General features: G+C 44.7%; 2 protein-coding genes across 4 annotated transcripts; both read left to right on the top strand.

Moving 5' to 3' along the window:
- The first annotated feature begins 6,975 nt into the window (after positions 1–6,975).
- nr1d4a (nuclear receptor subfamily 1, group D, member 4a) lies at positions 6,976–20,010 on the top strand. 2 transcript variants are annotated; one of them, XM_062392092.1, is made up of 9 exons: positions 6,976–7,699; positions 7,857–7,958; positions 14,341–14,649; positions 14,743–14,831; positions 14,942–15,086; positions 17,184–17,746; positions 17,851–18,036; positions 18,190–18,400; positions 18,528–20,010. In XM_062392092.1, exons 1-9 carry the CDS (start codon positions 7,642–7,644, stop codon positions 18,722–18,724), a joined length of 1,860 nt encoding a protein of 619 aa, XP_062248076.1. In that variant the 5' UTR covers positions 6,976–7,641; the 3' UTR covers positions 18,725–20,010. The 2 variants fall into 2 exon arrangements, with proteins under 2 accessions (XP_062248076.1, XP_062248075.1); XM_062392091.1 differs by having other exon boundaries at positions 6,978–7,958.
- Positions 20,011–20,687: 677 nt separating this feature from the next.
- On the top strand, positions 20,688–24,280 carry mfsd5 (major facilitator superfamily domain containing 5). 2 transcript variants are annotated; one of them, XM_062392550.1, is made up of 2 exons: positions 20,688–20,825; positions 22,141–24,280. In XM_062392550.1, the coding sequence occupies exon 2, from the start codon at positions 22,222–22,224 to the stop codon at positions 23,665–23,667; it is 1,446 nt and encodes a 481-aa protein (XP_062248534.1). In that variant the 5' UTR covers positions 20,688–20,825; positions 22,141–22,221; the 3' UTR covers positions 23,668–24,280. The 2 variants fall into 2 exon arrangements, with proteins under 2 accessions (XP_062248534.1, XP_062248535.1); XM_062392551.1 differs by having other exon boundaries at positions 20,705–20,914.
- The last annotated feature ends 135 nt before the right edge of the window (positions 24,281–24,415 follow it).

Genomic DNA, 24,415 nt, shown 5'->3' with positions numbered 1-24,415 from the left:
ACTGACCCCAAAGTGTCTCTAGGATAAAGTCAAGCTATCATAATAAAAGAAAAAAATGGGTTTCCAATCTTCACAGCCACATATGGCCCACAGTAGCTTACTGAGATGCTCTTTCATACATTTTTTGGGGACGTGGATTTGCCAGAACATAATCAGGGCAAATGATTGGATAAGCACTGAGAGGAACTGTTGCCATCTTGAAGAAACCTTATATTCAGGAAGCGCAGATCCAAGCCATACTGCAAAGAGCACTTCAACTGATCCTTATCTCGTTTACATTTGATTTATGTGTTGCTCGCGAGGCCTCTAAGTCGAACAGGAATCCCCTCACCGTTTACATAGCAGTGCTAAATCAGCAATTGTGTAATTTGAAACAAGGAGGTAAATGCAGCCAAAACACACTGGAAAAAGAAAAGAAAGAAAAAAAACGAACTATGTACAAGCTGCTAAAGTGATGAGAAGTGTGAAGTGTGAATGTCAATCCAATGTGATGCCATCAGACTGAGTGAGACCATGAGTTTGTGTCAGAATGTGCAGTCAAGTGCATGAAGATAGTCGTGTGAGTGTGTGTGTGTCAGTGTGCGCAGGGCCTGCTGTCCACCTTATTAAATCATGACAGTAAACTGGAGAAGGGGGGGGGTGTTTAAGATTTGCGCCTGTGTGTGTGTGTGTGTGTGTGTGTACGTCTTCAGATAGGAAAATGTCTATATGCGTGCTGTGTGCGTTGGATGAGTGTGTGTGTAGGCAGTAGCAGCGAAAAGGTCAGAGGTTACTAGTGTTTGTGTTTCAGTGTCAGTGAAGTGTGCTCCAGGCAGAGATTTATGATCATTGTGTCTGGGAGGCTGCAGAGTGGGGGATAATGAAGATAGATCAGGGTGCTATCTCTCTCTCCGGGCACCGCTGGAAACATGGCCTATGGCCCCCGCTGTTCTCGTATCATTAACTCCAGCCTGTGACATCATAACACACTGCCCTGACATCAATCCTGACACAGTGCGCTCTGAGCAAAAAGTTGAATATGCAGCGGGGCTATTCCTCACAGGAAGTCACCCGGCAAACACGGGTATTGTTCGGCTTCTCTGGGTGTGTTTAAGCAGATATGAAATATTCATGGGGACATCATACTCAGTCGTGTGTTTCCACTTTAGACTCCACCGTATTTGCATTCGTGGAGCCATGGAGCGGAGGCCTGGGGCTTGCTGGCAGGGGAAAAGGAGCAAAGGCATTGGGAGGAAGGAGGAAACAGGGGGGAATATTGGAAGGAGCAAAACAGGGAGGAAGTGAAGCAAGAGGGGTTAAAAAGAGATGGGGCGAGGCGGAGGAGGAGGAGGAAAAATGGGGTTGGAGGGCGAGAGGGCCGCTGGTTCGGGGGAATCACAGGCGTGTGAGAGAAGAGCGGAAGAAAACTGGAGGGTGAGATGGAGAGATGGATGGATTGTGGAGGGAGGAGCGGGGGTGGACTGGTGGTGGGAGGTGAGAAAGGGCGCAGGGATCTGTTGCCTGTTAGCGGCAGGTTTTAATCAGTAACAAGATGCCTGTAATGAGATCACTATTTCCCCCACATTCAGATTGATGTCATGTGCAGTTTGGTGCCGCACTGAGACAGGCAGGGGACGCGGGGCGAACGCACACACCCCACTCAAGAGTCATCCACACACACACACACAAAACACACAAAACACACAAAACACACAAATATACACTTGCTTGCACTTTCTTGGTTACAGACTTAAACACACATCCTGTGTAATGAAGGAGCTCATTCATCCCGCCTGGCAAAGTGCGCTCATTTAGAGTCCAACCGCCTTGAAGTCAAAACATACACTGAGGAATACTACTCGCAGGAAAAACTAGTTACTCATGGCAAAAGGAGAAATGTATGTGTTAGGGACCGAAGGGCATATAGCACGATGTACTCGTCTAAGAAAAACAAATGAGCACAAAGCTTGAAAGAGCGAGAGAGAGCCAAGAGATTTTTTACTGCGGGAGAAATGAAGGGAAAAAGAGAAGGGTAGAGGGGGAGAATGTGTGTGTGTGTGTGTGTGTGTTTGTGTGCACATTTTGGGTTGCATTCAGAGGTTGTCGACACAGCCACCATGTGTGCGTTTGCCAGCACATGAGCGCTCCTCTTGACTGTTCCCCAAAAAACGTGTGTCCAATGAAAGGTGAACGGCTCTCCTGTCTATACTTTCCTTACAAAAAAAAATCTGCCATGATGTCACCATGAACCCATCCTGAACCCACCTCTGTCAAAAAGCATTACTCCCTCTCTCTCTCTCTCTCTCTCTCTCTCTCCCTCATTTTCTGTTCCACCTCTCCCTCCTTCACGCTCCAATCCTGCCTCTCAAATTCTTCTCCGAGCTTTCATATTTCCGTATTCTTCAACATTTCCCTTCTGCCGTCCATGTCTATCTCTCTCTCTCTCTCTCTCTCTCTCTCTCTCTCTCTCTCTCTCTCTATCTCTCTCTCTCTCTCTCTCTCTCTCTCTCTCTCTCTCACACACACACACACACACAAACACAGACAGAATCGCACGCACGTTTTTTGGCAAGCTCGATCTAATTGAATCACCAAAAAGCGCAGCCGTTTGCCAAAAGTGCCAGGATGTTCTGATTATCATAAACTTTGTTTAAGCTGTGGTTTTGAAGGAGGAAAAAATGCTCTCGAGTGCACGAGGGGACGCCAGAAAAATAAAAGCAGAATAAAAAAAAAAGATGAGGAATAGGGGAGAATGCAAATGAAAAAAGGGGGGAGAGAAAGAGAGAGAGAGAGAGAGGGAGAGAGAGGGAGAGAGAGAGAGGGAGAGGGAGAGAACACTGGGGAGGAGAGGGGTGGTGGGGGCAGCGAGAAGGCAGCCAGAGAGCCACATATGGAAGTGATTCTGTAATTACTGCAAATCTGTGAGCTCAAAAGGAAAGGTCTTCTTTTCCATGCCTCCTTCCCTGCACATAAAACTGCCCTTGTGAGAAAGCTGGGCACTAAATACTGCACAGGAAACGGGGGGGGGGGGGGGGACTTTTCATTTGCTTTTTGGCACGTCGAGTTGGTACATTAATATGTATATGATGTTGAGTTTTCTCTGGTTAAGTCTAGTACCAGAAAAAGGAGGAGGGGTGGGGGGGGGGGAACTGCATTCAATATTAATTTCGTTATCTGTGCTTAATGAGGCATCCAGGAAGTTGAATGCAAAGTGAAGTTTGTCCTGAAATAAACCTCGGTTCATCAGCCTCACGCGTATAACTGGCATCACTCTTATGAAAGCACACATTCAGGAAAGTTTGCGGAGGAGGAGGAGGAGGAGGCGGAGGAGAGGGGGTGGGTGGGGGGGAGGGTGGATGGGTGGGTAACAGACAGACAGACAGACAGACAGTGATGATAACTGTCCTCCAGGCCCCAGGCAGAGCAGCCCTTTACAGGTGTGTGTGTTTACAGTATGAGCAGCCTGTAATTATCTCGTGCGCTGCCGTAACGTGTTCTCATGATGAGTCTCTCTCTCTCGCTGTCACACACACACACACACACACAGTAAACACACACCCGGTTTGACGCAGCTCGAGCTCCGTCTGTTCTTGGACACACCCGATTAATCACGACCGGGGATGATTTATGTAAAGTACACAATCCTTACCTTCTTCTCCTGCCCCGAGAAGTTTCAAGGTAAATAGTGGATGACAAGCGCACGCACGCTGAAGTTTGTCCCCCTTTCTTTCTTCCTTTCTTTCTTCCTTTCTTTCTTCCCTTCTTTCTTTGGTTTCTGTGAAGGAGAGCAGACAGAGTGACGGACAGCCCGTCTGTTGTGAGGCTGAAGCCGTCTGTTCTCGCAGCGCCAGGAGGTCACTTCATTTCAGTCATTCTGTGTCAGATCACCTTCGGTTGCTGCCACTCACCGTCACCGTCACTGTGGCAGCTCAGGGGCGTCGGTGCGTGGAGCCACCGTGCGAGGGGATTAATGACGCGGTGTCGCCTTCTAGTGGTGCAAAGGAGCGCTGCAGCTCATACTATGTCAGCGGTAATGGGCCGAGCCGGACACGACCAACAAAAATCAAAACAATAAGGACATATAATAATAATATTAACAGTTTTATTAACAATTGGACCTTTCAAAAATACAGTTACATGGTGCTTTACATGTAAAAATTACAATTTGAATGTAAAACATAACACCAAAACAAATCAGATTTGAGGACCACACATCACTGGAGTACAGATGCCTAAATAAGTATAAGTATCCTGGAATAAATGCACAATTATATATATTTTTAATTTAATTTAATTTAATATATATATATATATATTAATTTTATTTATTTATTTTTCATAGTGTAAGATATTGAGCAATAAATAGGTGGTTGAAGTCCTGCCAATTTATTTTAGGTGTTCAGCATCTTACTAAGGACACTCCGGCATTCTGATGGGAAGGAGTGGGAATTGAACCACAATCCTTCTTGTTGAAGAACTACCACTCTACCCCCTAGGCCACACCACCCTTATATTAACATTAAGGATTGGATTACCTCTTCATTCCCATGATAAAATAAGCACAGGAAGAAGATGGACAAATTATTGTGTGTGTGTGTGAGACTGTGTCAATCTATCTGCTTTTGATACACATTTCAGAGAAAACCTTGTATTTTCTACTTTACTACATATATTTGACAGCCTTACTTAAAAGTTACTTTTATATTTGGGATTTTAGATACTGGTCCAATCTGATTTGCAAAGTTAGATTTGTGGAAATATAAATTTCATATCATCAGGTCTTAATATATTTGGGTTGGGCAACCCATGTACAAATAAGATGCAAAAGAGTTTATGGGTAATCAAGAACGTGAACATGATACTGAGCCAAACATTTTAAACCAACTGTATTTACCGGAGTGTGGGTTATCATGTCTGATAAACAGAACTTCAAATTCTTGAATACAACTATTCTTAACATAGACATACTCATAATCTGAAAGAAGTACGTGTTTTCTTAATATGACAAACATCAACACTAATGTAATGTGGATTTTTCCCTCTGTTTAATTGGTTCGAAGTCTGATCACTTTATCATTGACTTTAGGAGCTCACTTTATGTTCAAATACACCTGAAAAACCTTATCAGACCTTGTTATATGGTGTAAAAATACTCAGTCATCTATCCCTGTGCCCCACCTTAATATCTGAAATCAATCCATACCCTGAAATGAATTTTCGAGGTAAGACATTGGAGGATAAGGCTGAGCCAGGGGAGTCAGAGTGAGTGTGAACCCTAGTTTGGTCGATATCACACTTCATATCATATACGAATCAGAATCACAGGTCGGCTGCTGAACACAGGAAGATCTGAAGCATCTGTGTGGTATTCTGGGCCAGGCCCTTTATGCACTGATCTGGATCTTGCATCAGTAGCAGTAGCTGACAATGAGAAAACAACACTGGGTCCTTGAGAGAAATGTTTCATTTGAACTTGACAGAGTTATGAAAAAACTGAGTTTATTGATACAATAGTTGTCGAACATTTAAATACCTGAGATTGATTATTATCTATAGATTATCTACATTTGGTCTTGCATCCGTCTTTTTTCTATGAGTTTCTCCTCTTGTAGTGTGATGTCCAGGGCTCTGAGCTGCTTTAAGAAGCCGTGGGCGGGCAGGATACAATGCCACTGTCGCACGTGCTCAATAGCGTCCACCACAGTCGGGCTTTGTTTCATCTTCAGGTACGCCAAGACCAGAGTGGTACGCCGACCTGCTCCGACCCATAACACCAGGGCCGGCCCTAGCATATTTGGCGCTCTAGGCAAGCTTCACTCCTGGCGCGGGCGAGGCTTTAGGAGCTAACGTAGGTGACTCTCACCCACTACTACCCTGTAGAATACAGGATGGAAGCAGCAGCAGGAACGACACGGAGCATTCAGTTCCTCATCCAGACTGCATCTGACAGGACGGGGTGCAACTGCTCCCGTGCCAAACGTTCCACCTGAGTGCTGCTGTCATTTACTGATTTCTCTAATGAAACTACTTAAATTACTGTCAGAGTAATTAAATACAATATTTTTGGCCATACCACATAGAGAAGGGGGCGCAAAAAACTCTGCCTAGCAAAAAAAAAAAATATTTTATTTTATTTTATTTTTTGCTTGGCGCAGTTTTTGGCGCCCCCCTCTGAGTGGCGCCCTAGGCAACCGCCTATGTCGCCTGTAGGAAAGACCGGCCCTGCATAACACAGTGCACCACCACCATGTCTGGAACAAAAGTAAAGGAGCCCAGGTTGATTACAAACAAAGAAGAGTAACCGCTTCTTCTCAAAACGTTATCTCAAAGCGTTTCATACAAAACTCACTCTCTGGGTGAGCGAGGGCCTCGTGGATGAACTGGGCCGCAGAGCAGAACTGCTGGTTTGAAAATGTGTTCCTTGTTCAAGCACACTTGAAAAAAGCTTATAGAGAATAACAAATATCAATCAAGTCGTCCTATCTTTTATAGTATTGTTAGTGAGTGACAACAACATAAAAAAGACTACTGACAGGAGAGGGGCACTTCAGGGGTCAATCAGATTTGAGCTGGCCCCGACCCTATTACAATCATACTATAATTGATATAATTACCATGTTATCATTTTTTTGGGCGATAAATCAATTCAAAAATGTCCTCATGCTGAGTGTTTGTGTAAAATGTATACATATTTACATCTTTTATTAAAAGTCAGTAATTATTAAATTTGTATAGAGAATGAATACTTATTTAGCCCGAATTTAAAATGACCTGGTAATCATCTTACGACAGACAGACACAGATAGACAGAATCCTGCTGATATGTCAGTGCAATGACTTACCACTGGGGGGCGCTTCCCTCACGTTGTGTTGGAATGTTAAATGTTAAATGTTAAACTCACAGAGCAAGGAGCCTGTGACAGGGTCGCACAGAGCTGACCTAGTTTTTTATTATATTCAAGTAATCGCACTAATCATAAGAAATTCTTTTAAAATGTTTAACATGACAAAAATGTCAATCATGCAATGTTTGACCCAGTTTAGTTGTCTGCGGTTTACTCCTACAGCGTGTTGTTGGCGTGTAACGGATCCAGTTGGGGATCTAGAGTTTCCTCTGGCACAGGGGCTTCAAACTTGACACTTGCACGGGGTTTGGCATGTCTCAGTGTTTACCCTCCGTTTGTAGCACTGCCTGTCAGTGAAGCAGTCACGGTGAGCCACGCCTATTGTCCATGTGCCCCGTCCACCAATCCCTCCATTCCTCTGCAACACACGCTCCGCACTTTGCATAAAATGTGTATCAGTAGGGCAGCGCTCTCCGCGGCACATGCAGAGCGCACATGTAGCGTGGCTTTGCAGAACACATACCACGGTCGAATAAGCGCATCACACTCCCCTCGGCTCCAGATCCCCACCAATGAAAATGCACAAAAGCGTGGAGGGAGAGAGAGGGAGCGAAGGGAGCCCGCGCGAGATACAAAGACTGAGCCAAATCCCACACAAGCAGACACAACACAAGTTGGGAGCGAGCGAGCGGCAAGGCGGTCACATTTCCTACTTACCTGCAAACGTGATTGATGTGGGTGTTGGTGTCAGAGGGTGTGTGTGTGTCACGCCTGACGCCCTGTTCGTGGTTATGCTGATTCCACTTTCTTGGAATTCATGAGATTCTTTTTAGTCGTCGCTCGTACAACATTACACAGCCAGTATTCAGAGAGAGGTGAGACTATCGGAGAAGAACTTAGACACTGACACCTGCATGCACTTTTCCCCGAGGAGCATCTTTACGCGCACCGGACGCGTTGCCATCGCTTCTTCCCAATTTTTAGCAGGTGTTTTACGCAAAGCCTTTTCTCCACTTTCCCATCTATCTTCAGAAGACGTTTGCTCTAGTCCAGTGACATTCGAAGACGACTATCCTCAAGTTTGTCTCAAGTCACCGACACCAGCCAGAGGAATGGATAACAGCCCTGGTGGAGGTAAGAATAACTTTAATTATTTCTCACTTGCATGCAGCCTCCACTCTTTTTGAGATGTTTCTGTTAATTGGTGTACCCCGCAAAGATGTAAATGGGAGCTCCATTGTAGTAGCAGTGCTAATTTTGACATATATAATACGATAATGCCCGAATTTATTAATTGTTGCATACATTGTGATACCAATAATTAAAAGGCTAAATCGATTTAGCGCTGCCTATTTTACATATAATATTCAAACTGAATAAAATTGGTCTTTAAAAAAAAAAACTTTGATTACTGTAAAAAGCTGAATTGTATTCATTCTTGAATGCATATTAGTGAATACATGTTTACAAATATTAGTAGCACTGGCAATAATGTTAATTCACAGGATTACCACTATTTGAATACATTATCGTTATGCATGAGTTTACTCCAGTGACATTTTATCACTTGTGCTTGTTTACGTAACTACGGCACTTGGGGCAAAGTTGTCCCAAAAAAGTTGCTGCATTGCGTTGAAACGCCGCCACACACGGAGGGGCTACTGGCGAGCAGCTCCAGACAGAACCGAGCCATATGGTTGTATAGGGAGGCTGGCCACTTCCTGTTCCTCCTCATGAAAACAAACTCACGTGCAGCTACAGTACACTGTGGCTGTCGCTGTAACCACGATCCGTCAACCCTCCATCATCTCACTGCTGAAATAAATAAATAAACGAACGATCCCCTGCGTGTAATGGGCGTGTGTGTGTGTCTACTATCAAGGCCGTGGCTGAAGAGCCTGCAGCATCAAAGTGTGTAAGTGATTCCCATCCTTTAAGTGGTATTAGGAAGCGTTTGCTCGAGGTCAGCCAACGGTGAACGTGATTCCGGCTGCTCCTCCTAATTGACGGTGAATCATTTACAACAGCGACGGTCACGTTCCAGCACAGGTGACGGGCACACCCAGTGCTCAGTCTGAACTCTAATCTAAAGGGCGACACTAAACCCACTCACTGGGTTATGACTCTTTATTTACCTCGGTAAGGTGCGCAGGGGTTTTTCAGCTGTAGTATTAGGCGATAAAGGTGAGGACTGTGTGCTGAGCTTTTTTGTTTAGTCTATTATTGATGTTTAGTGTGAGTATGTGTGTCTTGGTGAGTCAGATGGTGATTTGAAAGTTTGTATTTCTTTATTAAACATTTTATTTGTGTATTTTTACAGTCTTAAATGACTTCAAGGCTGCATTCGTTTTTGCCATTTTATTTCTCCTATCATAAGTGACCACCTTGAACTTGGTTCATGGACCTTTAATATTTCCATAAGGTTTTTTGAAATGCACATGATTTCATTTCACTCATGAGTTCAGTGGGAATCTAAACAAAGCTCATAAACATCATAATAACCTGTCAAAAGATATGGCTTTGGTGCTGGGCTCATAAAGTCCAGTAGATAAAATGAGATTGCGTGTGGGTATGTGAGCCTGTGTGTGTATGTGTGTGTGTGTGTGTGTGTTTGTGTGTGCATTATTGTCATCTCTTAGGGACATTTTTCCCGAATGAACAACGACCTTGTCGAGTCCAGTAGAGACAAGCCCGGTCCTAATGAGGCCAAACATCATTTGTAAGGTCCTGGTTGAGGTGCCAATTGATGTTGGGCTAAGGTTAAGGTTAGGTATAAATTGGTTATGATTAAAATACGTTTTTTCTGTGTGCGTGTGGTCAGCTGCAGAGATGATTGGGTTGAGGGTATAGGCGTGTTGCATGTACCATAGGTGATCATCATATGCAGATGCATGCTGCCATGACAACAGATTGTTATGCATTCCTTCCATTGACTCTTATAAACATAAACAGTACAATTGATATGTACATCAACTTTTACAACCTTTACAGTTCGAAGAATGAACATATATAGTCTTCCTCGACACAATCATTAAGTTGCTCAGCTGCCCTATTTTTATGTTATATAGGTCACATAATTGTTGAATTGTGGTCAGATGATAAAAACAGACTTTCCCTACTGTTCACTTTCTGCCACTGATACCTCCTCTGACAGTCCCCTAGTGGACGACTTCCGCACTGTTCTCATCTTTAAAGCAAAGAGACTTTTAACTCTGGCTCACTCCTCCTCAACATCAGTTGGAAACCATAATTTACAGACCAAACAAATCATTAGTGGGGGCAACATCAAAATAAACGACTGTGTGGATTAAGATAGCCACATTGCAGTTTGAGGGATGTCAAAAAGTGATAGACTAAAGATAGAATTTGGCTTGCATCAAAAACTCAAACAGCATTTTAATGTTTAAAATGTATTGCCAAGGATATATATATATATAAACCAAAGGAGTGTGTCTTGGTAAAAAGCAGGACAATTAATGTAAGGGTTGTTGACATCAAGGAACCCATTCTCCCATGTTAAACTGCTGCCATGTCATTAGAGGAGCTTTTAAGAAAACAGCCATTAGGCTTCATTCACTTGCGATTAAACCGTTTTAGAAGAATCCTATCTTTGAATGCATCTCTAAGAACTTATCCGTCACAGCAGTGGTGACCCCGTGCAGCTGCTGGCTGACAGTGCAGGCGGTGCTGCTGCTGGTTCTGCTGCTGGTGGTGCTGGGCCAGACCACCCGTAACACGCTGGTCTATTTAATTCGGCCCCTCCGTGTTAAGCCCCTGGCGGACTGCAGAAGCCCTGGCTTGTTGGCTGGAGCGCAGCTTCGTGTTTTCCCTGTGAGAGCTCCATCAGAAGCCTCCTCACGTGGCTTCCCTCGCAGAGCCGCGTGCGACGCGTGAGACAGCCCGCCCCTCCCCGCCTCCCTCCCCCGCTCTCACGGACTCTGCCTTGTTGATGCCGCCTGCGGTGATGGTGAGGGGGGGGGGGGAGTTTGGTCAGTGGGTCAGCGATTCCAGGCTTCAACTTTTTTTTCCTCTCTCGTCACGTTTCCCCGCCTCATGCGACCATTGCATTGCTTTTTTTAATCACCCTCCTCCTCCCCCTCCTCTCTCTGTGAATCACAGACCAGGGCATGTGGTTGACGCTGACTCAGTTTTGAATCTGCAACATCTGTCGTCGACCCAGAACCCATTGCGGGTTCAGGGCGCGCACATCCGCTTAGTGTGCGTTTCAGCTGAAACGTGACCCTGCTGTTAAACACGACATCCCTGCTCTCGTCCAAACGCCTCTGTAATAGATGGCGGATTAAAAAACATCTCGAGAGTCCAAAGCCCCCCCTCCCCACGAGGAAACCACATCTCCCTGAAGCGGATGTTTTTCAGGTCCACCTTTGCTGGTGCCTCGCGTGACAGACTTCATTTGGCCACATGCCATAGACCATTAAAAAAAATCCAGGCTTTCAAATCTTATTATGGCCACGCTTATCATAATAAAAACGTTCATGGCCGAAACTCTGCCCACACCCTGAGGAAATCACATCTCCCTGAAGCGGATGTTTTCAGTACGTTTTTGACCAGCCACGTGTGACAGACTTATTTTGGACGCATACCATAAAAAAACCCGGATAATAAATTGAAGATTTCAAATTATATCATGGCTGCTGCTGGTAAATTATAGATATCAGCTGTGACTGTCTAACACAGGTCCTCCTGATAGTTGCCTGAGCCAGAGCCAGTGTGTGATGCAGCGTCAGTTAGGAGAAATACCAGAGGCACATATAGTTCTGCCAAGTTCCTGTGATATTGACCTACTTACACAAGTCTGAGTTAATGAAGTCCGCTGCGAGAAAACCAGAGTGCTCACAGATTGGCTGTTCAGTGTCACACAATTCTGTAACTCTTCTTTTTATTTGCCAGAGCCACTTATTTCTCCTTTACAGCATGATAAACACTGGGTTGTTTATTATAAACGCAACATTACAAGGGTAGATAGATAGTTACCGTAACTGCATATAGAGGATCTGCCTATTACAAGGTGGACCAATGACTGTGAGAGATTGAGGGCAAGAGAGAAAAGGAGAAGAGAGGAGTGGAGAGCTCTTACGCCTGTGAACTGCTCACGTTTCTCTGCCTTCCTCCAGTCCCAGGCAGATTAGTGCTTGCACGGGTTGGCTAAGCCTTACACGGGCACTGAGGACCGATTGACTCCTCAATTAATGCTGTCTGCAGTGACCTAAATTTCAGCTGTCTTGTGCACACTGTGGCATTGTGGTTGCCTGCACGGGAAATACCACTTTACATGCAAAAAAACAACAAAAACCATGAGAAAGCCATGATAAGTTTGTAATAGCTGCAATAGCATGATTGTGACTGCTAACCAGCAGATATGTTGAATGATACGAAGTTGCCAAATTTGAGGACAGATCCCCTAAAGTTAGGAAATGTATTTCATTGACCAGAAATTTAAATGTTCTTAAACAAAAACTAAAGGAAATTGATACAACAGTATAATACATCTAACATTGCCTACAAGTTCACTTTTGAAGTTGAATGTTATAACACACTGCCAAACACAACCGAACCTATAGGCCTAAGCCAAACAAGTGTCTGCTTAAGGCCCCTGTGGCCACTAGCAAGTGCCCAAGACTGCTTTTTTGTGGTTAAGTCTAATTATAATTGACAAAATGTAACATATATGTCATTTATAGATGTACTAAACCACAATATTATGTTATTGGAATGGCTAGCTAACACAGCTGGTTTGATTATCTTCCCCTGTCAGAGCAACACATGCTGCACCAATAAAATAATGATTATGGGTATGCTAGATTTACAGTGTGTTTGCAAATGATCAAGCATGGGTAATAGTCAATAGTGATGGTACTGCCAAGTTGGTGGGAGCCTCAAAATCCAATACAGCTTGGGGGCCAATAAAGGCTTTGACCAGCCCTGTTGCCAACAACTACTACATTAATAGTAATACTGCAGACCAATCAATTGATTGGTGATTGGAATATAATTGTGTTGCATGTGTGGATACTGAAGCTTTGTCCAGTGTGTAAACTCTAGATTGTAACTGCACTGACTTCTCCACTGTAACACCATGCACGTGATCGTGTTTTTCACAGCAGGAAAGCAGACTGTAAAACGGATTGTTAATTGACACCGCTTACAGCACAGTGACTCCAGGGGTCATTCATTAACTCAGCACATGTGAGTCTTCAGGTGGACATGCAATGTGTGTGGGTGGAGTGGTGGGAGGCTGGGCCACCGCTGTCTGCATGTGTGCTCTCAAGAAGAAGGTGAGGCTCCGGCTCCAGTCTGCTGGACCTGTGTAGGGCATGAGTCAACAAATCCACTGACACGTGCTGCCGGAGGGATTATCAAAACATTGGAGCTAAACAAATACCTAGTGCAGCAAAGGGCGGCACAGCGACAAGCCTACTGCACGTAAACATGATTTCCACAAACACCGGGGGATTTGGTATAAACACTGTAGCATGGACTACATTTTGGATGGTGGGAATTATTTTTTTCTTAGTTGCACTTTCAAGATGCAAAAAAAACAAACATTTTATTTGAATGTTATTATCTATTTGAATATTGACCTGAATATGCATGTAATTGTCAGACTGTCTCCACTGTACAGCTGTAATAAGGTACCAACTACTCCGTCTCAACCCTGTTCAGACTTTTCCTTTTGCAAAAACGTGACTCACATTCCCCGACTGACTGGCTGCTGGTGGCGGAGACTTTAGTGTCACCTCATGCCCGGGGAGCCTTCCCTGTATGCAGCAAAGCGAGTCTTTATAAACACAGATCTGACTGCAGATTGCTGCATGTGTCAACACGAGGCTGCTTTGGTTTCGGGCAGTAACCGTGTCAGGAGGCCGTGCATGTGAGCCGGCGGTCAGGTGTCGTGCTGTTCGCTGGCGCTGGGCACGGAGCCAGAGGAGCGCGGCTATTATTGGAGCGGAGGAGGCGGCAGACCCCACAGCCACGTGAGGCCGTGTCTCAGCTCATCCACACCGCATGACTGGAAATGGGCGAGAGAGAGAGAGAGAGCGAGATAGAGAGGATGCGAGGGAAGTGAATTTTCAGGGAGGGGGGGGGGGGGGGGGCAGAAAACGCATACAGCTTAACGACAGAGAGAGAGAGAACAAACTGTCCACATATTCACATGGTGCCTGTATGAATACTGCATAAGCATGACGCAGGGATGATTTAGAAACGCTTCTGGAGGAGGAGACCTACCCGCTTTGTTGCTGTGCTACCAGTGGTATTTTTAGCGCCCCCCTTATCCGCTCGAAGGCACCATTACGCCCATTACACTCTAAGGATGAGGAAACGACGCTGCAAATTCTGTTCTCTGCCGCCTAGAGGTTTCAACATTACATCACATCCCATCCGACCTTGTCGAGTATAGCTGCACAGTTTCTAAGGAAATGCGGACAGTCAACCTATACGATTTAATCGTTCCTTAGCCATATCTGATGTTGTCCAATCTTTATTCCATCTGCAGCAGGCGGAGGAGTCATCCTGTACGCCGGTTCCTCCGGCAGCAACAGTCCCAGCCCCGGCAGCCCGTCCAGTGGGTACCAGACCCAGTCGCCCCTTTCACACTCCCAGCCCTCATCTCCAGAAGAGTTTACCTTCACAGAGATCGGGCCAGTCAAACAGAGGGCAGCTGAGTGCACAGCCCCATCTTCCAAAATGGTGTTCCAGTTCCCAGAGGTCTACAGTGGCCCCTCAGTAGCAGCCACTCCGCAACACACCTACGCACACCCCATTGCAGGAAAAAGGCCATGTGGCTTCACAGGAGCTTTCACCAGTAAGTGTTTCCTCTCTGTCTACATACAGAAAGATGTATCCCTTGATGAAACCCATTGCAGCTTATCTAACAATATTGTTTATTGTTCTTCAGAAACAGGTGGAATGGTCCTGCTTTGCAAAGTCTGTGGGGACATTGCATCCGGTTTCCACTACGGAGTGCATGCATGCGAAGGTTGCAAGGTAAGCCCCTTATGGGAGAAATCCTGTGGAAGGATTTAACAACATGATGCTATTGCTGAACTAGTTTCCTGTTATACATATATTAATATACACGTGTGCATGTGTTTCAGGGCTTCTTCCGCCGCAGCATCCAGCAGAACATCAATTACAAGATGTGTGTGAAGAATGAGAACTGCCTGATCATGCGCATGAACCGAAACCGTTGCCAGCACTGCCGGTTCAAGAAATGCCTCTCTGTGGGCATGTCAAGAGATGGTAAGACTTCCTGACACATTTTCATGAGCAAGAGAGACCTTCACGCAGTTGTGCCAGAATACCACAGTGCCCTGATTAGTCAAAGCAGCAGGGACAGGGCAGCCGGAAAAGAGGCGCAGTACTGATATGTAGGTCTGTGTGAAAAATGTAATGCGGAAAGTCTTTTGAGGTCATCGTGCCAGTAGCGCAGTCACTCTCTCTCCCTATCAGCAGAACTGCAGCTGCCGTGCCCTTCCACTGTTTCACCGCACCGCCAAAGATTACCATCTGGCCTTGTACCACTCTCCTAAGTTTCAAAATGTCTTTGCCCTTTGCAGCATCTTCCCCCAATACTGTTCCCTCTAAGCTCGTGTTCAGTTCAGCCACTCCTCCTGCATGTACCCACCATGTTCCCTCAGCTCCCTCTCATCTCCCCCTCAGACAATGATTTATGAGAAGAGGCGCCTTGAGCTCCCTGAAGCTATCTATCATGTGGAAAACTGCAGCAAACAAGAATTATTTTAGGAAATTGGAACAGGGTCAACTTGATTACCTTGTGTATGCCCATATAACATCTTACTGCAATTAATGAGGCACGGGATGCATAAAAACAGGCAGTGGTTCTGACAGAATTTGTTCCAGCGTGACGCTCACACCCTCTAGTTTTAGCTCTGAAAGTTGAACATTGATTGATCACGTATCATTGCAGATTAAGAAAACGCTGCACTGACCTAGAAAAACAATGCAGAATTAGGCCTTTAGTGTACTCATACATCGTGACCTACTTGGTGTACTTTTCCTGTTTTCTACCTCTCAGCATTGTTTCCGCTTATCTCCACCATCCAGTTCCCTGCATTGCCTAATCTAGTAAAGGCGTTGGTGTTATTTCTGCATGTGCTCGACACTTCTGGTGCACGGAATGCAGATCAATAAGACATTAATCAGTCGGGTCGACCCTCATAAAAGGGTTTTTTCGAAAATGTTAGGGACCACAACCTAGAAACCCTTATTGCTCCCTTTCAACCAAGACAAAAACAGGAAAACCGCATGCAACTGCTGCAGCCCACAAGCAATAGTACAGCCTGATTTCAAACCAGGTTGTCATGTGACATTGGCTCTAGGCAAATATCTAAGTCGGTTTGCATTATGACACACCTGTCTGTGTCTAATCAGGGCAACATTTTTAAAGCAACAGTTCATTAGTCTGCATTTTCCTCTTTTTAAACATGATAAAATGTATTCATCTAATACTAAGTTACTGGCCGTTTCCTCATCGACGGACCATGCTGTATATTTAGTAAACATTGCAATGTAAACTATGCATATTAAGGTAATGCATATTTCAATGTAACTTGAAGTGGAATTTTAAACTTTATTTTGCTGCAATGCAAGTTTTCAACTTTACCTAAAAACTTAGGTGTGCTATACTTGCAAAAGTCTTTGAAGCTGTACAAGCTCAACTTTGCTGCTCCATCGAACTCAAACTTTCATGCACACGCAACCCCACATCCACACACACACTCTCTGACGTTCAGCAAATCAAAGTCTCTCGTGTCAGCCCTCTTCAAGTCAGTCATGCACTTTGAGCCCACCTTTCCCATCCTTCACCCTCTCACGATCTGAGTGCAAGTGACATCACACGCACGTCGCCCCACTGCCCTACTTACAGATGTAGGGAGCGAGTGGGAACGGAAGGAGACAGGGGTGGATAGAGGAGAGGATGAGGCAGATGGGAGAAGGGGATCTATAAATAGCCTCGCCAGCTGATGGTTACTGTGGGAAGGGGAAGGGGGATGGGGGATGCGGTTGGGGAAAGTTTTTCATCTCACAACTTAAGTGATTCTCCTTGAAATCAGAAGAAACTTCAGGCGTTTGTTCATGCTTCTGATGTGTGTGTGTATAAGGAAAGGAAAAGAGGAACTTTTTAACCATGGTTAGCTTTATGTTACATTAGAAGTCCTGTCATTTTTAAATAACACTCTACTCTGCTTCAGAAATGTGGGGATAACATTCATTTCAAAAGTCTAACAATAGAGCACAAAGCATGTCCAGTGTTAATCTCCATGTTGTCACGATGACTAGTAGCTGATCTGTCCTCCCTGCTTGTGTCTTCACCAGCTGTGCGTTTTGGCCGCATCCCTAAGAGAGAGAAGCAGCGTCTTCTGGATGAGATGCAGAGCTACATGAACAGCCTGAATGAGTCGGCTGCCATGGACATGGACTCATCTTCAGTGAGTCCAGATGAGGGCAACTCAAAAGAGGCCATTGGGGCCATCTCCAGAGCCTACCATGACATCTTCACCAGCAGCAGCAGCCGCAGCCAAGGGAGAGTAGCCAAGAGGGCTAACGTCACCGCTAACAGCAACACATCTTCGTTTTCTCAGGATGCCAGTTTTCCCCAAGCCTCATCTCACCCCATCTCCACCCAGAGTTATCAGTCTTGCCCTGTTGCCCCTGCCACCATATGCCCGGTCGCCCCGAATGACAACCAACCTACGTTCCACAATGTGGACAACAATCGCTACACCTACTTTGTGTCAACAAATCCGAACCACAACCAGTCTAATGGCACTACACCTCAAATCGGCACCGCTGCCCAGCACAACAGTTACCGCAATGCAGGAAATGCCACAAATCCACCGTCCTGCCCTTGGAAATTAGCTCAAGGAGCTAAAGTGCTGGTAAGTGTAGGAAGAATATCAATGATAAGATTAGGACTAACCAGAGTTATGTCTTGTTTGAGCAACAATTTAATTGTTTCTATGTCTGTTTTTCTTTCTTTAAGGCCTGTCCTCTCAATGCATGCCCTGTATCAGGGGCGGATCGGTCGAGTCAGGAGATATGGGAATCCTTTTCTCAGTGTTTCACTCCTGCTGTCAAGGAGGTTGTGGAGTTTGCCAAGGGCATCCCTGGATTTCAAGAGCTTAGTCAACAGGACCAGGTCATGCTGCTCAAGTCAGGCACCTTCCAGGTAACGCCTTACATTTCAAATGATTACTACGGCTTGAGATACATGTGGCATTTATTACCCCTTCTTCTTAAATCAAAATGTATTATTGATGTTAATATTTGTCTCAAACATATCTTAATGTTCTATGTTTTTGTCTCTGCTGGTTGTGTTTAGGTTCTGATGGTGAGGTTCTGCACCTTGTTCAATGCTGAGGATCGCACAGTGACCTTCCTGAATGGAAAAACGTACCCACTGTCTACCCTGAGGGCTTTGGGCATGGGCTCCCTGCTGGACGCCATGTTTGAGTTCAGTGAGAAGTTAGGCTCCTTGGGCCTAGAGCCTGATGAGATGGCTCTCTTCATGGCTGTGGTGCTGGTCTCTGCAGGTAAGATTTACGAGTAGGTAAACTGTGACAAAGGTTGCTTTAATAGTAATTACTATTTAATTACCAGGTAATTAAATATCACCCGTGTCTGTAAACCACTTACCCTGGCATCCACTGTGCTTTTCAGACCGTTCTGGCATCTTGGACATGTGGGCCGTGGAGCAGCTCCAGGAGGGTCTGATTCGTGCCCTGCGCTCACTAATCAACCGACGTCGTCCGGATGACACCACCCTCTTCCCAAAACTCCTCCTGCGTCTGCCAGACCTGCGCACCCTCAACAACTTTCACTCCGAAAAACTCTTGGCCTTTCGCATTGACCCTTGAGCAGGCCACTTGCACACAGACACAAGCGTAAACAGTGCACCACATATAAAACACACATATTACCTTCCAAGGGCACGACTTCCTTCAAACCGGAGACACAAGACTCTTTCAAAAAGGATGAATGAGGCCAGTGGCGAATATATTTTTTACATCCTTGATCTTCATGCAATGTTTTTGGGACAAAAAAACACACCCATTCAAACTCTTGTATATACTTTAACCTCAACACCTCTTGAAAGACACTCTTCCAGTAAGAAAATGAATAATTGTGTAGAGTTACTATTACCCTTTGGACAGATCGCTTGTGCATTTGCTCGATATATCCAAAGTACTTAAGAATAAAAGCCAGTTCACTTCTGTTTATTCCCTAAGCGCGTATAGCATCAACAGGCCATCACTAAGCAGCAGCGGCTGAAAGTCAAAATATGGTAGACAGTTATTAAACAAGTTTCTTACTTAGGGACCATAAGTGATGATTGACTGTGTTTCAGTTTGTCTTTAAAGAGAAAGGGAACTTGTATATAATACATAGTGAAATCTGAAATATTAAGGTAATTGTGCATCACTGTTTCACAAACATGCCATCTGCATTAATGAGAATGAGACCACTATTTCAAAATGTCACTTGTTTACAACGTGATGCAGTTATTCTCTTACCATTTTTGACCATTCCTCCAGATCACATTCGGCACACCTTCAGTTTTAATATGACAACCGCATTTTCCTATGGCAATTTATGTGATTTCACCAAAACATTCTGTTTGCATATACTGTATCACATGGCAGATGGAGATGCCCCATGCATGTTGGGTTTTGTAGTTCCTTTGTTTATATTTTTGTTGCTGTAAATATTATTTTACCCCAAATGTCTATGTATCAACGACTGAATTGATGGACCGGACGGATGAGTTCGGTGTAAAGAAGAATGTACTGACCTTCCTGTACTAGGTGGGGGTTTGACCATGCCTGGGGGGCTTTTCACCGGAGACTATGTGTTGGGATTCTTAGATAGCTTTGACGCACTTCCTGCTATCGGATGATGTAACCAGCCAGCATAATCCCTGAAATCACCAGCACTCACTCCACATGCACCCTTCCTCTGCCCCCCCAAATGTTTGTCATACAAACACAAGAGATATTTTTGGGTGAGGGATCTTATTTGATCAGTCCTCTCACTGGTTAGCTTGTTTGATTATGGCTGATCAAGCACATATTGTACATTTGTAAATATTTCTTCCTGGATAGAAATGATATAATGATATAAAGTTGAATTATGTATTATCCTGCTTCTGTGTCGCTCCTTTCTGTCCTTTTAGACAAAATAAGTAAGATGCACTGTGTAGCTGGGATCTGTATGGATCAGAATGTCTGATTCAACTTTAAGTTACATGATCATCCAACACAAGTTTATACCCATGAATGCATTTATAATGTGCATGTAGTCTTTTAAAGGTGTGATTGCATTAATAACTAGAAATCCAGGTTATAAAGCACATAACATAGTTAATTCCCATTAGGTTGTATATCTCTACAGAAATGCCACAAAGCATCACCTACATAAAGAAAATCAAATAAAATCCTACCTTAAGACTCAGCTGTTCCTCTGTATGCTTGGATCTGAAAAATATGTAATGCAACTTAAATTCACATTATTATCCAACCCAGGTTCAGACCCATGCATGGAATTATAATGTTAATGTAGTTGTTTTTAAAAGGGCGCTTGCATCCATAACTAGAAATCCAGGTTATATAGCACCCAAAAACATAGTTAATTCCCACTAGGTTGTACATATCTCTACAGAAATGCCACAATGCACCGCCTACATAACGATCCGACCTGAAGACTCATGTGTCCCTCTGTAAGCCTGGACACGGGACGTCTGGAAACACGCAGCAACTTTCTCCTGCCTCTGCAAACGACAAAAACAATGGAGGAGCGCCACCTTCTGGTGATACTGCAGATCCCGGAAGTAACGTGTCTGTTTGCTAATACAGACAAGCTAGCTTAGCCGTATCCTCCACCATCAGTTAGCTAGATAAGTGTAATGTTACCGATTCTTAGGTCCTCGTCTCTACTATGGGACTGCAGTCAAATGACACGGTAAGAGATGCCATGTGGCATAACACTGGGTAAAGAGGATAACTAACTAAACGGCGGCGCAAGTTACAACGATTCTACTTGAGTAGCAGGTGAGCTTCTGGGCTAGCGTTAGCTTAATGGCTGTAGCATGTAGGGTGCACCTGTGAGCGACGTGTTAAGAGAACTCATCGGGTTTAAGCAATTTAAAGCACAAAGAGGTCCTGGGTTAGGGTTAGCTGTGTCGCAGCTCGTTGCACACGGTTTCATATCGCGACCAGAAGTGGAGCTTATTCTCCAGTGTCGTCCTGAGGTGTCCAGGAAACGCTCCTCTGACACGACCCTTCCCGCAGTTAGTGAAGACGTCTTTTCCAACCAGGCCACAGCAGGTTCAGATTAAAAACTCTGCTATCACCTGCTGCCATCATCCCCATGTCCAGTGATCCCAGTGTGTCCAGTGATCCCAGTGTGTCCAGTGATCCCAGTGTGTCCACTGTGACAGGACAGACCTCACACCTGGACCTCTATTTGTCACATCTGTTCTAGATCTACATCTTTCAAGGGGAAATGTGACAATCTCTATATAATTCCATTAATTCCCACTGTATTACACACATATTTTCAAACGTCAGTTTACAATGTTAATTCAAGACATATTAAAGCCATCAGCAAAATGGAGTGAGAATTTTTTTTTCTGATAATGTTCAATATTTCATTCGTCGATCATTTAGAGACATATGTGGACAGTGATTCATCCCAGGTCTAGATCAACAACAACAAGGACATACATAAAGGTTTCAAAAATTGTATTTTAAACAGTCTTGAGTTTCTCTGGTTAAATTTAATCCAGGTTAGATAAATCAAGGATGGGTGATTTAAATTATTTTATCTGGACATTTTTGTTTTGCTTTGGTAATCTGACAGAGGATTAAAGCTTTCAACTGAATTTAAATAACTTTTTTTTTTATTTATAATTTGTGCGTTCTGTACACATTTATTGCAACAACGCCCAGGGAGCAGTTCATAGAGAGATCAACAAGCTTTTAATTGTAAAGGTATTACATACAAATTAATTAATATATCAACCATTAATGGTTCCGGATGTTCACACATGGTTCCATTGGCTTTAACTGTTTTAATGTCATTCGTATGTCTTAATTTGTTCTGTTACTGAGCATAATTTTTTTTTATTAAATAGTATTATTTTTGTTATTGCTACCAATCACTCTTTCCAAAAACTATGTCCTTAACTTGTTAGAGTAGAAACTGTGAATCAGAAAGTAACATCAGCATCGTTCCTCTACCTGTATCACTTCTTATTCTCCTCATGTCTTCTTAGGTGCTGAGAAACAGAAAGACGAGAGTTGCCAACAGCCCCAGACCCCTCGTTTGACCTCAAGTGGGTGCAGTTAATCACAACATGTTGGTGACTGCCTATCTTGCCATCATTTTCCTGGTTGCTCTGTGTGTCGCCCTCGAGGTCACTGCACGCCGCCTCACCCCACCTCAGTCTACCCCAACCGCACAAGCCAACCCGGCCTTCCGTCGCTTCCAGAGCATATTCCTCCGTGCATACCTGTTGGCTCTGTGGGCAGACTGGCTCCAGGGTCCTTACCTCTACAAACTCTACCGACACTACAGCTTCCTGGAATCCCAAATAGCCATCTTATATGTGTGTGGCCTGGCTTCCTGTGTTCTGTTTGCTCCCATTTCAGGCTGGCTCCCGCAAGTCTTGGGCCGCAGACAGACATGTCTTCTCTTCTGCCTGTCCTACTCAGCTTGTTGTCTCACCAAGCTGTCCAGAGATTACTTTGTTTTGATTGGGGGCCGTGTCCTGGGGGGTCTGTCCACGTCCCTGCTTGCCACCACATTTGAATCCTGGTACGTGCACCGACATGTAGATGTTCATGATTTTCCAAAGGAGTGGATCCCCAGCACCTTCACTAAGGCGGCTACTTGGAACCACGGACTTGCCGTTGCAGCGGGACTGGTAGCCAACATGCTTGCCGAGTGGCTGCACCTGGGGCCGGTGGCTCCCTTTCTCCTGGCTGTCCCCTGCCTGGCGTGCTGTGGCTGGGTTGTGCTAACAGACTGGGGCAAGGAAGAAACTGAAGGAGGTCCTGAAGGGGACAAACAGACACTGCTTGGGACTTCAATTGGAGGTGCGACACGTTTGTCTGCAAAGGCCCGGTTCACACGCAGCTGCCAAGAGGGGCTACGCTGCCTGCTTTCAGACAGGAGAGTTATTCTCTTGGGAGGAGTGCAAGCTCTGTTTGAAAGTGTCCTCTACGTCTTTGTTTTCCTGTGGACCCCAGTACTGGACCCTCATGGGGCCCCTTTAGGAATAGTTTTCTCTTGCCTGATGGCTGCCAGTATGGTTGGCTCCTTGCTGTACCGCCTAGCCACCTCCTCTCGTTACCGTCTCCAGCCCGGCCATGTGCTCTGCCTGGCTGTGCTGATGGCTTTCTTCTCTTTCTTCATGCTGACCTTTTCCACCGCTGCCGGCCAGCCTCGACCTCATGAATCCTTCGTGGCCTTCCTGCTGTTGGAGCTGGCCTCTGGCCTCTACTTCCCAGCATTCAGTTTTCTCCAGGGCAGGGTTATCCCAGAGGAGAAGCGGGCTGGTGTGCTGGCCTGGTTCCGTGTGCCTCTGCACCTGCTGGCCTGCCTCGGGTTGCTGGCCCTCCATGGAGAGGTATCGGGAGATGGCGGAGGGGAGGCTGGCAGCGGCACCAGACACATGTTTGGAGGCTGTGCCGTCATGATGCTGGCAGCTTTGATGGCTGTAGTTAGTCTGTTCACTCTGGGCAGAAATGACACAGACCTTAAACTGGAGGAAACCAGAGAGGAGGGGGAGATGTACTGAGGAGATTGACCCCAATCATTTGTGCTTTGAAATGAGTTATACCAGTTTTGTGAAACTGAAAGTATAAAGCTAATGTGAATGAACAGATTAAAGAGATGTCTGCATCTTGCCAAATGTATCAGTGAAGAAAATCAAAGGTCAAAGGGTTGTTTGGGAGACACAATTTAAACAATATTTCCATTTTTATATGTTACTTTTGCTTTTTGGGAAAGGCTATTATCAGTCCTGTCTGTTTAGGGATGTTGATGGAACGTGGTCATATCAACGTTCCTTTTTTATCATTCCATTCATTATTTCATATAACATGCAATTGACTCAACGTGTCCATCACAGGATCCAGCATAATGAATTTCACCTGCTACTGGGGATCAGTCATTCTGCAGCTTTATCAAATGGAAAGACATTAATTTAAAGTGGGCAAAATAAATATCCAAAGAAATAAGACCATGACTAAACTGTAGATCTGAATTTCATTTTTTACATTACTTCCTGCACTGTACTTTGGATTCTGAATGTTTGTTTTAATTCAGGTTTACTCTACATGCACCATCTTAGGGATATTTTCTATGTGTCTCTCTTCATGAAACTTGTAAATAAAATCAGTAATATTGTACATGAGGTTCGTTTGATTGGAATTTCTATCCTGTGGCAAATTAATGTTTTATGACGTTGACTTGACTTCTCATATCATACAACATCAGATCATCACATATTTTAAATGACCACATTTTAAAGGGGAAATGTTCTT

Source organism: Platichthys flesus, chromosome 7, assembly GCF_949316205.1.
Source record: "Platichthys flesus chromosome 7, fPlaFle2.1, whole genome shotgun sequence".
NCBI lineage: Eukaryota > Metazoa > Chordata > Actinopteri > Pleuronectiformes > Pleuronectidae > Platichthys > Platichthys flesus.
Note: the sequence above shows the minus strand (reverse complement) of the source record. Positions and strands in the feature narration are given on the sequence as shown.

Coding starts and splice junctions, on each gene's coding strand:
- mfsd5 (XM_062392550.1), top strand. CDS start 22,222: ATGTTGGTGACTGCCTATCTTGCCATCATTTTCCTGGTTGCTCTGTGT.
- nr1d4a (XM_062392091.1), top strand. CDS start 7,739: ATGCACTTTTCCCCGAGGAGCATCTTTACGCGCACCGGACGCGTTGCC. Junction 7,959..14,340: donor GGATAACAGCCCTGGTGGAG/GTAAGAATAACT, acceptor TTCCATCTGCAG/CAGGCGGAGGAGTCATCCTG. Junction 18,401..18,527: donor TGTGGTGCTGGTCTCTGCAG/GTAAGATTTACG, acceptor TGTGCTTTTCAG/ACCGTTCTGGCATCTTGGAC.